Genomic DNA, 17,351 nt, shown 5'->3' with positions numbered 1-17,351 from the left:
ATTGAATCAACGTTGAGGAGTATATCGGCTATTTAGTGCAATGGCGCGAAAACGGATGATATGCTTTATTAGGGATCCTGCCATGAACTGAGAAGGCTTTTACCACTATTATGTGTTACATTGCCGTTGTAGTATAAATTTTGCGGGAATATGTAGTCGGCTTTAGTGGATCCTATCAGTAGTACGTTATTATTACTATTTGCGTGAAATAGCGCCTAACGGCTTAACTACTAAACGCGAAACACAAAGCCTTTTTATGATATTCTAACTGTTATTGAGAAGAAAAATAATTATTGCGGGAACGTCGTTTGTTCCTGTGATTCAAGGGCGTTACGTAAGTTAATTCTTTTGTATGAATTCTTTTGTAATTTTTATGCTCAAGTTTTAGGCATTCGGTATAAAACACATTTGCGAACCGACAACACTCAGCTTATTATATACGCGTGGCTAATGCTATCGAGAGAGACATCGCAATATGCACGTACTTAATACCTCGCTTTGTATTAGTTGTATGACTTCGTATTTAGTTTTAGATAATAACGGAGTCAATTTATTTGATTTTCAGTTTTAGACCAAGTCTCGTATGCGAACAGTCGCTAAATGCGCCTGGCCCCCATTAATGCCAATATTTCGTTTTTTAAGCACCTAGTTAATACAAGGATTAAACAATAATGACACGTCAAATATACACTTGGCTGGTCTGGGGCTGTGATCTGTCATTGGCCACATGCACTTATGAATTAGGGCAGCCTCAATTCTAATTATTACAATTAAAAAATCATATCGTGAACATGACTGTTACATTTTAGGCGACAGATTTCATATGATATATTTCTGTAAAACGATGTATTTTTTTTTTTATAGATTCGTTTTGTTGTCTTATTAACTCTCATTCTATTCCTATTCTAAACTCTTCCGGATTCTAACAAAAACCAGAATCGAATATAAAAATTTCTTGGATTCGAAACAAACAAATTCAAAAATATGCATGGAACAACAGTTTAATGCTTAGGATATTGTCTACAGATGGAATAACAGATACTTTTTCTATTTCAATTAGTTCACAAAAATTTACAAAAAACTTGACTCTATTCCTAAAGCCAGTTCTTTTCCCTGTAATATTGCAGCGCGTAACGTGTGACTATTGACTCTCCATGCTTCCATGACGCCCGGTATCCAGATGGCTGGCTCCCAGCACGAAACGAAGTCTGTATATGCCCTCTGGATTCGAGTCTAGACCACAACGTGTTTCTAATATTAGCAGGCCAATACGTTACCCACTATGGTATCACGGAAGCCACACTGTTGACCGCAAAAACACGTGCTATTTTCGGTTCGAGTCCGGACGTAGACGCACTTCGTTTCCTGGTCGGAACCAGTCATCTTAAGTAATGTCTAATGGTTTGGATGTAGGATGTAGAACACAGCAAAGAAAATTAGCTGTCAATTGGTGCAGCAAATATTTGTTTATAATCATAAGGCAATTTTAGTTATAAGCTGAGTTGCTTTGCCAACTACATGTCTTAAACGGGAGTAAAAAAAGGACATATTTTCAAAATAGAAAATTTTTCATGTATTTCTTGATGATATCTTCCGCTATCTAGCTAAAGGGACAACGTCGGATTCGATTTAAATAATGAAACATTTTTTATTTGTTTTTTCATCGAGTCGTCACTCAAGTGTCACTCAAGCTGCACCGCAATGCATACTCAGCCCGTTTAGCACAAGCAAACATGAATATTTGAAAGGTCGATTATCTCCACTCTATCCGGTGTATTCAGCCGCATAGCGATCCCCTGCCGATGTCGTTGCTCACCCTTGTCGGTTTTTTAGACCAATTTTGTCCCCCACCCTTTTCCTCGCGCTCTCTCTTTTTCTTGAATATGCATTTTTAAAAAGCGGTATTATAATCGTTAGCTTCTTATGCTTATCATTCAGTGTTGATTATGATCTGTTGAAACATCTATTCTTCTTACGGGTTCTATTGTCTCCGTTCTCGTCTCTTCATTTCTGTCATCATGATCATCGCCATCGTCACCGTTTGGTTTCACTTGCGTGTTTCTCATTGAACTGTTGCTGTTGTTGTTGATGCTGCTCTTGCTGTTACTATTTTTCTATTTCTCTAGATCTTTATATGGCATCTTTCTACCATTGGGCAATTGCATATATATTATACTTCGAATTGATTAGTTACGTGTTTGTCTGTTCAAGTGTGTGTATCGTATCAATGTTTGCTATTCGCTACTTATTAGCGCTTTCTTTTTACAGGAAAAAAATAACGGCGAAATGGCCGGACCCGGTTGACGCAAGAGACTCCACCGATTGATCCCCTCATCACGTACACTATTTACGGCCTTGTTAAGCCTTCTCACCCCCCATACGCAGCTCATTCGTCATAATATTCGGCCTCGCACGTTTGATTTGAAATGCAGTATCAATTATTGTTATTTTTTTTATTCTTACTTTCATTTTACTGAGAATTGTTATTTTGTTGGCGTAAAGGTTATCCTTTCATTTCATTATTAGCGTCGTACTCTGACATTAGTCATTCAACTAAATAAAGGTTGGAGGATTCGTGCTGTCGTAATCATGATTCGCTGCTGGGTGCTTCACTCAACCCCTTGTCGCGTAGCGTTTATGCCTAGTACGTGTAGCAGCTGTTTGTCCTAATGTCGCTTTGCCGTCATCACCATATTGAGATTGGGCGGTCTCCGCCAGCTTCAGCCATAGCTTGCGGGTAGGCGCTCTCCTTGCGTCGTCTTGCCAGCAGCCAGCGCAAAACAAGTGCAAGACTTTTAGGTTAAGATCCAGGAGTCTAAGTAAGTACTATTTGTACAGGTTTGTGACGTCCTTCCATGTGACCTATCGCATGCGACTTACCTGCATTAAGCCACCTATAAACAGTGCGACCGGGCAGCAGATTCCATAGCATAGTGAATAGGTAGATTTACAGCGTCGAGAAAAGCGTATAGGTCAAATCAATTACATCTTTTACAAAAATACGGAAAAAGAACAATGGGTATTTATTATAAAAAGGAACGGACGCTGCCAAAAATTCTCGCTCCGTTATTGATGAGTCGATAACCAAACGACAACCTCTATCAGATGACAATGTCGATGCAATCTGTGGCGATGCTTGACCACAGTTTGATAGATACTGTCGCGTACGCATAGATTGCCAAATATTTCTTCTTCGCGGTGCCTGTCGGAACATATTTAAGCAACAACATTATTCGGGAAATTACATAGTACGAGAAAAATATACTTGGGCGACTAACTCTACGATGATTACGGCGGCGATCAGCGAATTTGAATAGTATTTGACCGTCTTGTCGATCTACCTGTGTTCATTTTTTCCGTTTACAGGCTCATACAACGTATTTGGCAACTGTAGCTTCATTAGTCTTATCGTTTCCTTTTCAGGTCTTTTTTCATGTATACTCTTCGTTCTCGTTATGATTTGCTTTGAGTTTTTTTTACTTGATCTGGCGAAAGTATCTGACTCGCACGACCTGACGAGTTGTACTTGATGCGGCGTCCGCAAGGGGTCGTCCTTGCCCAAAATGGATAAAGATATTGCACATTAGAATAATGTCGCACTGCGCTCCAGCGCAAGAACCGAGGCCTCTTATAACGATAGTGTACGGCGGTGTGTCATGTTTTAGTGCAATTCCAGGACACTGCATTGGTTCCAGCTCAAAGGTCCTTGTCAAGTGATGGAGACAGTGGCAGTAGACATGATCAATTATATCTATCTATGTTATATATTATTGTATGTATGAGAAATTGCGGCGGGCGGATTTAGTTAGTTAATAACACAACACGTTAAGAGAGACTCTCTTTGTAGGCGCAGAGACATTATGGACAAAATGGACGTGGACTGCGGCGTTTAGCGGGCCTGTACACTTCTCTCTGGAGCTGGAGACAGAAGCTGGCTTAGTTTTTGATTATTTTCATGCGTTCTCTAGTTGTTTTCCTGTCCCAGATATATTATATACGCTGAGATTCGTCTCATAGCTCTGGACGGCGAGCACAGACCGCGTGGGCAAGCTGCACAATATTCGTATAATAATTATATTGTCACCCATATATATATATATATAGTCTACGTATTTTTGCTATATATGCTTAATGGATATACTCAAATAATAACCCGTAATCCTATTTTACTCAACGGTAGTTCTGTACGTGCTATCGTCTGTGATCATTTACAAGTATAGTTTTGTTTGAAGTACCGATCGAATCGTACCAGCAATATGGTCGCCAGCCATGCTTCACAATAACGTTACGCGGTGTCCTACTATCGTCATGGCCATTGTCAGTATTGAGTGCTTTTAGATAGTGGACTGGATTCATCTAATTTGGCCATTCGTTGAAGTTCTACATAGAAAAAACTAAGGCTTCCGTAAAGTGTCCTATATTGTTATACAATAGTGCGTAGCTAGGTATGCCTTTTCTCGGTATAATAATAGCATTAATAATGTGTTTTTCGATGATATTACAAATAATGCTATAACGTTGTAAATGACTGTAACTGGTACTTTTTTTGCCTAGTGGCTCTGGCTCAGTCGTGAGGATTCAGTTCAAGTTTAACTCGCTGTAAGGGCCCTTCTCTTTCGTAGGCCGGCGACCCAACGTTACTGGCCGTTCGCTACTACTTTACTAGTTGTGAATATCCAATAAGTTCATCCAAATACGTAGCTCTACGATTACTATTCCTATCTTCCGAAGCAGTCGTAATATGGACGCAGTGTAAGGAAGATCAGCGGTCCCGGACGGGTAGTAAGTAACAATACAAGCGGCATTCATTACTACTACGACTTGCCTTCAGGAAAAGTGGACGAATTGCTGATGTCGTCAGCTCTTGGCTACAAAGGCATAACCTAATTATCCGGTTAGCTGGCGAGTGCTTATTTACTCGAATCGCAACCGTACGAAACCAGCCTCTTGTAGGGCACGCTTTCTTTTTTTGCACGGAGGCGGTACGTGCTCCAGGCTCGTGATCCTGCTGGGGTGCGTTGTAGAAGGATTGCCATATATATCGCGGCACGATCGGCGCTAGGGACATTAGAGTTGCCATAGACCGTACGTACTGGTCGACAAAAAAGTACAGTCGTATGTATAGACATGGTATTATTAGTATTCGTAAGATCGGTATCGTTCAATGATTCATTAGTAGGTGATCGAACGGTTGAAAATGTTCTATGCCTCGCAAACATGAGCTGCTCGCGGTAAAGTTATTATTATGTGTATATACTGATAGAGACTCTAGTACCTTGTCCTATTTTATATCGAATAATCCGCGCCCACCTATATTACATTGTTTGTATTATATACGTACGTAATATTATCACTAAATGCAGAATCGAAGATGCAACTTGGGCTTCGAAGTTAAAAGAATCCGGGTTAGGTATCTGGAATAATATGTCTTAGGTTCGATGCGTTAATTAGCGATCATTGAGAAATGAAGGCAAATCAGTTTGCATGTATTAATGCATAATAGAATTGGTTAGGGACAGTTGCTACAAGCTCTGGGCTCCTGCTTGCCCTTCGAGCGTCATCTCTTCCTTTTTATGTCAGCGTGTGTCACGTCAATGCTCACTGAGATCTATAAATTGTCTATAAAGTTCTATGCAGTTGATTTCTTGAGTGGCGGGTGCTCAATGTGAACTTGGTTTGTATATGGATGCGTATTTTTTAGCCGAGCTTTTTCCGTCGAGTCATCGACGTTGATTTGCACCTATCGGAGGTAATTTGCATCAATTGATGAATAAATCAACTTGCGTTGACGGGAATCGGTTCATGATGGGGTTCGTAAAGTTTGCGAAAAGATGGTTACGGCAGAAGTTAATTGCTTACAGGCAAAGACATTAATTTGTGCCCGTGATGTCGGGGGCGAAGGTTAGAATTCACGGGACTCCCGATAGCTTTTGTTGGCTGCCATCATCTGCTTAAAAGGAAGCAAATCCCTCTGAGGATTAAATTCTGTCACGATAAAGCGAGTTTATATATATATATATATATATATATATATATATATATATATATATTCGTCTGTGTATATATGTGATACCTCCTGTTTGTTATAATTGGAACACGTGGGTTGGTTGACTTTTTCGAGTGCTATGCCGTTGCCATGCATGTGGATAGTTGTCTCATTGTAGCAACTCCTATGGATAGAAAATACGTTGCACATTCTATCCCTCATGTGTTGGCAAGTACTTCGTCAAATTCTGTTGCTGCTCTATGAGGTGTCCGAGGAAATTCGTTGGAACTTCATGAGCACGTCGTTCGATAGATGGAGTGGATTATCGCCAAGTGCCGTAGATGTTGCTGCGTTTGTCGCTAATGTAGTTGATATTGTCGTCGCCGTTGTGGCCGATGTAGCCGTCATCGGCGTTTCAGGTTCACCATTAGATGGCGGTATAACATCGGGAAGCCCTGTCGAACCTACGTTAATATTTAGCTGGAATGTTGGCCGGCCTGCAACGATGTGCCAAAAAGAGATTCTTTATAAGATATATTAGTAATATAATTATGTATATATCAGCTGAGTAATTTTTCAGGCAGACTTGCCATATGATATACTAGTAACTGATATTTAACGCAATTGGGGATGCGGTGTTCCATATGAGGCTACCCTCGACCGATAGCCGGCTAAAGCTTCTATTAGAAAAGGAACTGAGAATAGAAAGAGGATAAATTGACAAACTCTTTTAGGGTCGCAATTGTTAATTGGTTAACTGCAGTTGTGATGTCATTTACTCAAGCGACCAAAATTTCGCCCTTATCCCGCAAGTCTAGCCTCTTAATTAAACCCTACTGCAGGTTTTTATGTATATCCTCCAGAGCAATTGTTCGAATCAAAAGGACGTCAGTACGTTCTAAAGACAGACGTCTCAACTGAGCAGTAAATTCTGTGCTTTTATATTGCCTAACATCGCCTAGATGCCCATGCAGCGTGTCATCGAAGACAAATTGCTGTTTTCTCATTGTCATTGTAACTACTTTCTTCAACAATGAAACAGTCCAGGCCCTACCACGAAAGGCAAAGGAACTCGTTTTTTAGCCAAGAGTACGCACTAGACCCTATTTAATATTTTTTACTACTGATTCTTCTTAAGAAAAGACTAGGTAGTGTCAATTTTTAGTACGCGCTCATTTAGTCGTAAACTAACATGAATAATGCCTTGCAAATAACGGTATACGTACGTTACGTTTAAAATGCGTAACGTCAATGCGTCAATCACCCTAACGCTTGAACCAATCCAATATATACTGGCTTTTTCATTCGTATTCACTGTTGCGGTGAACTATGCCGCTATGCTATTAAACATATCGGAAGGGTGCACAGAACTATATAAATCACTGTTTGGTAGTCACGGAAATACCCCTATTTTCGTCTCAATCGATCAGACTATTGCTCCTCATTCTTGTTTCTTCCTGCTAAACTGTGGCGTAACCTTTTTGCTACGTTTTGGGGGCCATTAGTAATTGAGTCCTTGGAGTAGAAAGCGTACCGGAAGCTGTTAGGCAAGCGCACCCCATTCCAGCTCATATCGACCCAGATCAGCTCTAAATCCGCTGTTCTCTATTCTCGGCTTGTTCTGGCCCTTCTCGACCGTGTGTTACTGCTCACGGGTCTAATTTTTGTTTAGGTTTGAGTCATGATAGCTGCATCGATTAAGGCCAGCCACCACGGGCTATTTTCGCTTTTCGCTCAACGTAGGCGCATAGTCATGAATTTAGATAGGATGCTCATACAGGTCAGGGCTGTACCGTTTCACGTAATCCAAATTCGAACAGGGGGTCAAATGTCGTCACACAGTTATGTCTTGCCACCGCCCTGTTCTCGAGAACGTACATCCAAACTGAGGATGTTCTTGAAGACAAGATGCATGTAGAACTTCATTGTGGTTTTGCCTTTATAGCTGTTGTTATTTCTGCTAGGAGCGAAAGAATGTACCTATTGAAAGTAATAGGTTATTGTTGTAAAATGTCCAATGCCATAGTGTATTTGTCGATGTCTAAGCGTAGTCGTCAGGTTGATTTTGTACTTCGAAACGCAACAATAAAGGAAAGGTCAGCTATAAAGATACGAATATACGAGAATTTCAATTCAGTAACTAAAGGGATGGCGTCAGTTTTAGATGTATCTGTACCTTGGTGTGTACTACCGGTACGGTAATGCTCTGTTTATGTTAATTTGTCAAATCGATTTTAATAAAAGACGGCGCCATATGGCAGAAAATATAATTATCTGTATGCAATCTTAATGCTTGCGTAACGTTCGTATTTAAAGTAGAAGAATTTATTTATTAAAGCGTCGGAAGTTCAATTTCGGTTCGTTATTAAAACCAGTTGTTCTCTATATAAACGCATTAGGCTAACTTGAGTTTAACGCTGAACGCTTAGCTATGGTCATAGTTCTTCAGGAGCACCATAAAGTTTATATGAGATATACGAGGTAAAGTAAAGCATTTATTTTTTTAGCCAAATAATAGACATTGGATGGAGCTCTGTTTTGTTTGTTGCTCCCGTGATTTTTTTTTGTCCATCATTTCGCATCAAGTCCAATGCAAACATGTATAAATAGTTGCGGCAACTTCGGATTAGTTCAGTGACTATCGTCTCAGAAGCCACGTTCAATTTATTCTATTTTAGTAAAATTTTAACTAGAAGGGTAAAGTAAAGGCGCCCAAAGTAGGGAGAGGTAACTAGTTATATGTTTCTACTACTGCTGTTACGATGTTATGACTATGAGGCTGATATGGCAAGTTACATTAATTACCATGGTGATACTGGATAGCACTGAGAGGTGTTTGCCAGTTTGAACAGCTCACTTTAGCCTTTTCTGTTTATGTAGTTGCCTATTAACTTATTTAGCGAAAGAAAAGCCGCTACTGCTATCATATGAAGAAAGATACGCACCTTTTGTTTAATTTTAAGGAAAAGGCATATAAACAAAAGCGGACGCCCCAGAAGAACCATTATAACCGTAGATTCGAGCAGCAGACAAAGTATTCTAATCTAATCAGTTTAATGTACAATGATACAATATACGTCAAAGGAGAGAAGATGTACTGAAATCATCCATTGAAGCAAGCCGTTTCCTGCGAGATCTAGCCTTACCGTTTATCGAGGGAACAATAGGCGAATTGCTTAGAAGAGTCATTCTGCAACCTTGAGTGGACCTCAAAAGGGTATCATCCTCAATAATTATGTATCTACATGAACAGGAACTTTGCTGCAAAGGTCTTACACGTTGCTGTTCCAGTTTCGGATTCTCCAAATGTACGTTACGCATTTAATACTCTTTTGGTGCATGCAGTACTATCGATTCCATGACTTTTTATTAGAAAAACTGTGAAAAAATAACCATTTATTGTCGCAAAAAATGCTATCTGCCTGCGCCGTGAGTTTTAACTCGATTTTTAACTTGCCTATAGCGTTCATGCTTGCCCGTTGCGACAGCTTTCTATAGACCTTTCTTCCGCCATTTACTAAAATCGGGCCCACTACAGAACCGGAAAAGCAAAGGCGAATACTTTCCATTCAGTTGAGCCCGAATCTGCGAGCTCGTCAGAGATGTTGTATATTATTGCCAAGATGCAGCCATCTTTCGGTCTCCTGACGAGTACGAACTATAGTCAGTTTGTCCGTACAAAAAGGCGGGTGCACAAGAAGAAAACCGAGAACAAAGACAACAACGACTAACCAGAAGCGTTTCAGCCAAAGTTATTCTTGCCTGTGCCCCCTACCCTGATTCGAGCCCCCCGCCGTCACTCAAGGAGTCAGCCATTCACGCAAGCTGGCTAGCTGTTCTAGCTATACGCACGCAACTGTGTACAATATTTAAACCGTAGACATAAAAAATGGGGACCTGAAATCTACGGCTTTTCCCTCCACCTTCTGCTGCGGCTTTTAGTGTCCATGGTGGACACGGACAATCGCATATATCGCCCTTGCCCCAATATCCATTTTTCAACTACAGCCGGAGCACAACAGCAACGGCGATAACAAAGAACAGCCGTCTGGGTTTGACGAGAATGGCAGTGGCTGCATCTAGTCCCAAATCCATCGTCAAAGATTATTCGATTTGGTAGATGAGATTGTTAGAGTATAGATTTCTGTCACGCTTCTCAACCGCTTCGTTAACGTTCTTGTTGTTGCACTTGCACCCGCATTCGACTTATTCTCGGAATCAAGCTGCTATCCAAGCGTGTAGAAATGAAAGAACTAAAGCGTGTTAATATAGCCAGGACGCTGTGAAGGGCTCATCGGCAACTTCGATCAACTTACGTAAGTCGAACGGGAGGTGAGTGGTATCAACTCCGGAGGTGAGTGGAAATTGTGGAACAATTTCATGGCATAGTTGTAAGCACCTTTGGGCAACGTTGAAATACTCTAATAAAATTTGTAACGGACGAAGGAAATTACTGCAGTCGTCGTTTCTCTTGTTTTGATTGTTGCTGTTATTATTACTTCTACTCAGAAGTTTCTATCATAGTAGGCCTTGCTTTTACTAAGCACTACACTATTAAATTAAAAAAATCCTTTAAGGTTCTTGAGTTTTGAAGTCATTTGAACTTGCTAGAGCTGTCGGATATAATTACAGTTATATATATATATATATATATATATATATATGTATGTACAAAATTTCTACGAAATGACTTGCCGTGTTTGTCAGATTTACAGATACTGGACTCGCCTTCGAAATGGTACTGCAGCTTTTCCTTTGAAGATAAAACGTAACTGCACTCTAATAGTGCTTCAGTTTCTTTTAGCTTTAGACTTGTGCGAAGAAGAATGAGCTAACCTAAATCAGAACAAAATAATATACGACGTACCAGAGAGAAACTTGCTGGCGTTCCGTTGCGGCGTGTGTTTGTGTTGCGGTAGCTCGAGTTCCATCTGGTCATGATAATCGTCATCAGCATAGCCTTGGGCGTCTGGTTCAGCCTGTGGTGTGATAGTACCATCCGAACGTGCGTCGAGAATATTGTCAAGTTCATTGACGAGTGAGGTTGGCTCGCTAAACATGTCAAGCGTGTCCGATTCAAGACCGCCACAGTGGCTTCCGTTCTCGTTCATGTCGTCATGACAACCAGCGCCACCAGTGGCGGTGTTGTTGACGCTGCGCGCGTGACGACCCAGACTGTTGCCATTGCAGTCATCCTCGTCATCGTGAGGAAGCGTCTGAAGTGGGTGTGAAATATTGGACAATGTGCTGAGGTCACCGTTCGACGCGGTGATGTACTCGGACATCGGCATCAGCTCGTTGGCCAGTGTAGATGCTTCACTCTGTCCCTCAACCACCACCTATATTCGATATGAGCATGACGTATAGAAAGGAGCGATTGAAGAGAGAAAGAGCCCGCGCCGACGAAGACATGAATTAGAGGGAAAAAGGTACCAGTGACAAATTAAGCACATTAACACAGAATATAGAAAAGAACAATGCGAACAGAAGGAACACCAAGAGTAAAAAAAAAACAGATACACACAGAACAACGAAGAAAATAGTTAGCACATCTGGGCGTACTGTTACTAGAATGATAAAGTGTTGTGAGGGTAAGCTGGCTTGTGCAATATGATCCCAGCTGATACTAGGAAGTATTGAATAGTAACGTCAATTTTAGCATTTCAATATATTCCGTCAACAGGTATATAGGCTTGCGGGTCCAGAGACTATGAATGGCTACTTCCACGTTTGTCCGGAAGAATATCTTAAGGTATTAGTTTGTGCAGAACAGCGTGACATTGATAGGTCGTGTGTCGCTATGAGCAGGTGGCATAACACGGTCACGTTGACGAATCGGCGACTGAAATGATTCAGTTCAATTCGACCGAAGTACCAGAAGCACTGGAATTGTCCTGTATAATAGCAACCATTGTCCAAGTCGGTGGTGATTAATAGAAGAAAGCAAAGATACACCTAATAAGTGAAGCATACCTTTGGTAGGGATGTGATACCATCATAACAAAGTAGGTCAAACAGAATCGTGTCAGGTAAGAGTAGCTTCTCCAATATGAAAAAAATATGCATTACGTTGAGGTCTATCAGTTTCGTTTTTCTTATTCGGAACTGGTCGGGATTCAGGCGTGAAATAAACGTGCCTATTCTACAATTAATTACATTGGGACTCGCTAATGTTAAGTAGGTCCTTCGAGAACGTCAGTTCGTTGGGTAAACATTGAGAAACTATTTTTTGCTACTTATAAGGCAGTATGCATATCAGTAGCATAAGTTCCTTGTTGACTTCCCAGGTTTCCACCGACAAGAGCCACCGTCATCGTGCTCCTTTAAAAAAAATAGCTAATCTATCACTTATATTAGTAAGCAGTACGGTTCCACCCATATTCGTCCATATGGAACCAGACACTGGCAGCAGACTGAACCCGCCATAACTGTATATCCGCTAAAGTGCCAGCGACACCCAGCAAGGGTCCTCTCCTGCCTGAGGAAACGCGACTGCTTACATTTGTGTGTGTGTTTTTGTGTATGTGCAAGAGTGAAACATAGCATCAAGCAGCCAGCGAGTCAGTCGGTGATTTACTTCGGTAGATAGTTGGGAGGCTGGAACGTGCACGTGGATTCCCAGAGCCCAAAGCTGTCGATACAAAGAGGCTTTTGATCGAAAAAAAAAAAATGCTCATGGAATGCAAAGACTGCTTAAGATCGCGACGATCTACGTGACGACCGCATCAGAAAGATTTGTGTGATAGCAAGCGCAGAGTGGCGTAAGCGATCCTTAGATTCATTTTACGCACACCTATAGACAGTCATTCTCCTAAAGCGTCTTTCGGATCAAGGGTAAAGTCGCAACATTTCCTCCTTTACCATCTGTCTCTGTTTTAGTTACTCTTTATCCCGCCAGTTAACACTGAAAAACTGCCTTATCTTGCTAGGAATACAATTAGGGCCTGCTGTTTAAGGAAGCAATTCTTGTGAAGCTTATCTATACTAAAGCTTTATTATACAACAGAATATTATCCCGATTTCAAGCGTCGACTCGTTTTGCTTTTGATTGATATAATGAGGGAGGGCGCTGGTTAAAGGCTGTTGTTATATGAAAGACGCAACATAATCGTAAGAATTGCTATTCCTCCTAAATGCTGAAGTCACTCATGGCGGAGGGAGGCATTTTGGATGGGAGAAAAATGTAAAAAAATATTATATATGAATGCCCTTTCCTCGCAGACTGATCGTAGTGCTTTGTATACGTTATCAGCGATGGAAATCATTGAGCTTTGGGGAAAATTAACTGATAGAAATGAGCTAACAATACGACATAAACTTGCTCATAAAGGATGAAGCATTAGGTAGAAATGCCATTTCAAGTCCAAGAAACCAAGAGTGCCTCGAGAGCAGTTAAAGTTTCGTTAAAAGTTCTCTCAAGTATCCTCTGCACAAGGTACTATCTATATGTAGAGCAAATGTGTTACAATAGAGGTATTAGTTAGCTTAGTTTCAACGAGCTACTCGTTAAAGTGCATTTATCAAAAAGCTCGAAGAGACCCTAATGAGATTAGTGCAGGTTCAGCGATTAAATATGAGTGGTACAGCTTCATAGTAGATTGACTTCAGAGAACGGCAATCTATAACGGCAAATTAAATTGAACTCTATAGTCGTTTACAAGAGCGATATCCAGAGCTGACAGGTGGTCAAAGCAGACTATCGTTCTTCATACGACAACATCCGTAGAGGAGGATGTCGTCGTCGCGCGTTTCCAGATACTCTAGGTATGATCGCTGCTTGAGCTGTGAGTCAAAAAGTAACAGTGAAGTGCCAGAGTACGTAAAAGGTGATTAGTATATAAGGTGAGTTAGTTAGCTGAAGAAGTTCGTTAGCGGGAAAAGGACCTCAAGTTCCGTCCGTCAATTAGTCACCGATATGGTATAGATAAGGCAGCGTGTGACATGACAGTTTTAGTCTAGTGTTCAATGCCAAAACCATCCTTTCGATGTGAGTTTTCTTCTTACGAACTTGTTTGTTAGCGTGTCGTCGTAACCAGTTGCGGAAATGAAGTTATCGTGGAACCCTGATTCTCGTTTGGGTTGGCTGCCTGCACTTGCGGATGACCCGTGTCAGTTAACCTGGTATAATTATAATAGTAATTATTATAATAGGACGAGGCGGGTACATTTGGATTTCGTAGTTAAAATGTGACCAATGTAGATATGGGAATAATGAGGCATGGCCTAATCCTTCTCCTGTATGTATCAACTAACCCACGGCAAAGAATATTAGCTTGGCTTGGCAAAACAGTGCACAGCAGAACGGGCTCAGAAGAAGTATTAGGCAGGCTACAGTCCCAAAGTCCATAAGCCTTTATTGTCATAGTTGCTATGACGACCACTGAGATGGTTTACTGGAATTTATCATTGCAAAATCTTTAAATAATGCCGCTCATATATTAAAAGGGATTCGATCCATGGACTAGGAATTTTATCTGAGTAATAATAACAATCGAGTGAAACAAGTAGAACGGCAAACCAAGTTAAATAAGTTATTCTATTTGTTCTTGGTATTTGCAATGAAAATTCATCTGTACTGGCTACGAAGTCACAGACGATTATAACTGTCGTCCGATATTTTTATTCACGTTTAAATTATACGTCAACGCACCTTAATAATAGATGTCTTCAACATTGAGCGCTCTAACTTTTTTCATTTAACTGACTTTTGCGTACTGTTCTGTACTACGAAATCATTGTTTGCGCCAAAAAAACGATCCCTATAAAGCTAATAATATTAATGATAATCATCATTATCGTCCTCGTATCTGTATCTGTAGTTAATCATAGAATCGTTTTAAAAAGGGGCCTGGATGTATATAGATGTATCTGCTCATGCCCCGCTACTCACCTTGTTGGCGTTAAGTTCATCGGGCTGGGGTATCTTCCAGGTAGACGACTCCAGCTGTGAAAGATCGGCACTATCTAATTTCATGGCAGGTGGGCCACTAGTTAGTGGGCCGATGCCGCCCAAACTGCCGTAGGCTGCAGTGACGGTCGAGTGAGTTGCCATGCTAACACCCCCGGCCGCACTGCCCCAGAGGTAGTTAGGCGGCAGGCCGACCGATGACAGATGCTCCGTTAACTCATCATCGATGACCGTGATCTTGAACATTTCAGCCACCTAAATGGTGAATGGATGGGATACGACGCGAACAAAGAAATGAAAGCGTTTTTGAACCATGTAACTCGGAAAACTATACGAGAGCATGTAGTGGTTTCAAACAGCAGTTATGCGTCTATGCCTTCACAGTAATACTAATACGTGATGGAGCTTGCCCATGTTCTCTAGAGTCCGCATTAGACGAAAACGAATCTTACTTCTATATCGTATCCAACCGTCTTCTGCTCCGAATTTAACAACAATAAGCCTCCAATGCAGCGAATTCCCGTAGCGGATACGTCGTTATTGACGTTTTTTATTTAACGTAATGGTAGAGGCCTGTAGTAGCCTGTTATGACGAGTCTTATCCGCGCAAAATGATCGCAGGAACTACCTTTTTACATCTATTACCGATAACGAGTTGCATATGGATATTCAAAAGCATCACGGCATGATGATATAGTATTCCCCTCGAAATAAAAGCGTGCTTTTGGTAATTGTTCTAGTTAGGTCGGCTCGTCCGCTTTCATAGTAATGCGGTTCATGTTTGGATAATACATTTGGCAAGATACTAGAACCCCACGTATGCTTTTTTGCATGGTCTGTGTAAGAAAGGTTTTCCTTGACGCCAGTCGATAGATCCCGGTAAGCTAAGTAGGTATCCAACACACACCCCAGAATACCTTGATACTTTTGAGTGAAAATTGTAGAGACCTCACTGATCGTATTGGTTGGAATAAAAATCATGCGTTTTTCGTGTTTTTTTTTTTGTGAAAATGTCAAATAAATGTGAATTGGAAAGTTGAGGTGGAAACCGTAAAGTTGACTTTCTTTAATTTATTTACAAAGAAAACGCCAAAAAATATATAATAAAACATTAAACAATAACGTCAAGTTTGGTGATGTCTCTTAATTACCGAATTAATACGCTAACGGAAATATATCTAACATTTGTGTCTGATTCGATAGAACACATAGTTAAGAATGATACAATAGGTGATATCTTATGAATGAGTCAACACGTTAACGAAGACATGTAAGATCATCAAGAAAAAATGCTTACTGTATCTTACTACTTATCACAAAAACAGAAGAGATTAAAAAACAATCTTAAGTTCTGGTGAGACGCCCGGAAGCATAAATAAATATTTTTAATAAAGAAAGTTTAAAAAATATTTAAGATTTCAATCAGAATCAATAGGTTAGTGCACGTTAATGAAAAAGTTTATCTTGAAAAAACCAAATTCATACGCGTTTACAAATGGACCTTATTTACCTACATGCCGTAAACAAAGTTAATCAACAAGCGCTAAGGAAAACCCGCCATTACCCCGTTGTAGAAGGGCACGAATGAGCAGCATTTAAAAAGCAAGTCAAATCAGAAGCTGGCTGAATTCTCTGTCAGAACAAGCTGACGAAAAAAATGCCAAAGGGTAATGGGTTAGGCTTGTTATTGTACATTCGATCTATGGCTTTCGTTAACCCAAGTAAACATATCGGGTTACTGAAAACAATTAACAGCTGTCCGTCTTTCTTTAGGTTAATTTCAAAATGGCTGTCTTGCTTTGAATCACCTCATCGATGCAATATATGGTCAATGTCCCCCGAAGCATAAATTGCACAAAAGCTTACAATACCGCTAATGTTACGTTAATCTCAAACACGATATGTTACGTCATTTACGGAATGCCTTATGGTAGAGTCCCGATATTACTGGCGGAAGGAATAACTGTACTATTTTAGAATATGCCAGGAAAATGCTAATACAAATTTAGAATATTGAATAGGAAGAGCTGGGCTAGTCTGATCTAGACGGTGCTCCCTCAATACGTCATTCAAAAATGTTAAGTTTGCTCATTCCTTTTTGGTGCAAGGAAGGTGAATAGGTGCAAGGAAACCTATTCAGGCATAAGAAGATTTCCATGAGGGAACAAGAGAAAAAGCGAAAGGATAGGCTTCTTAGGACTTCGTGCCATTAGTTACGGTACCTTAAATTATGCTGTCGCAAGCATCGGTGCAGCCCCGCCTTTTGCCTGTTTAGAGGCCTTCTTCAGCCCTTGCCTAGGTTGTGGAGCGCCCCATCAAGTTGCAGGGAAAAAAAATGAAAAGAATGGACGCTAAAGTTGGCACAAAGCTGCGGCACACAAATTATGGGGTGCAGGAAAAAAAGGGCAAAAAAACGGTGACGCAGGCAAATCACGTCAGAAAGTGGGCATGGGACCG

The 17,351-nt window shown here is 40.7% G+C and overlaps 1 protein-coding gene and 1 long non-coding RNA gene across 5 annotated transcripts in view; one reads left to right on the top strand and one right to left on the bottom strand.

Moving 5' to 3' along the window:
- The first annotated feature begins 187 nt into the window (after positions 1-187).
- LOC111254955 (uncharacterized) lies at positions 188-2,593 on the top strand. Its single transcript, XR_015316989.1, has 3 exons — positions 188-334; positions 1,128-1,388; positions 2,269-2,593. It is a non-coding gene; the product is annotated as an uncharacterized LOC111254955 (long non-coding RNA).
- The window catches only part of LOC111254949 (serine/threonine-protein kinase LMTK2-like), a 122,592-nt gene continuing 106,864 nt past the window's right edge, over positions 1,624-17,351 (bottom strand). For all 4 annotated transcript variants that reach the window (XM_086974760.1, XM_086974761.1, XM_086974763.1 and 1 more), the window contains 3 exons: positions 14,877-15,149; positions 10,854-11,325; positions 1,624-6,483 (listed from right to left, as the gene is read on the bottom strand). In XM_086974760.1, coding sequence (XP_086830886.1) covers positions 6,245-6,483; positions 10,854-11,325; positions 14,877-15,149 — 984 coding nt within the window. In that variant the 3' untranslated portion in view covers positions 1,624-6,244. The remainder of the gene's footprint in view (positions 6,484-10,853; positions 11,326-14,876; positions 15,150-17,351) is intronic.

The sequence above is a fragment of the Varroa destructor genome, unplaced genomic scaffold, assembly GCF_002443255.2.
Source record: "Varroa destructor unplaced genomic scaffold, Vdes_3.0 BEIS01000007.1, whole genome shotgun sequence".
NCBI classification, from domain to species: domain Eukaryota; kingdom Metazoa; phylum Arthropoda; class Arachnida; order Mesostigmata; family Varroidae; genus Varroa; species Varroa destructor.
Note: the sequence above shows the minus strand (reverse complement) of the source record. Positions and strands in the feature narration are given on the sequence as shown.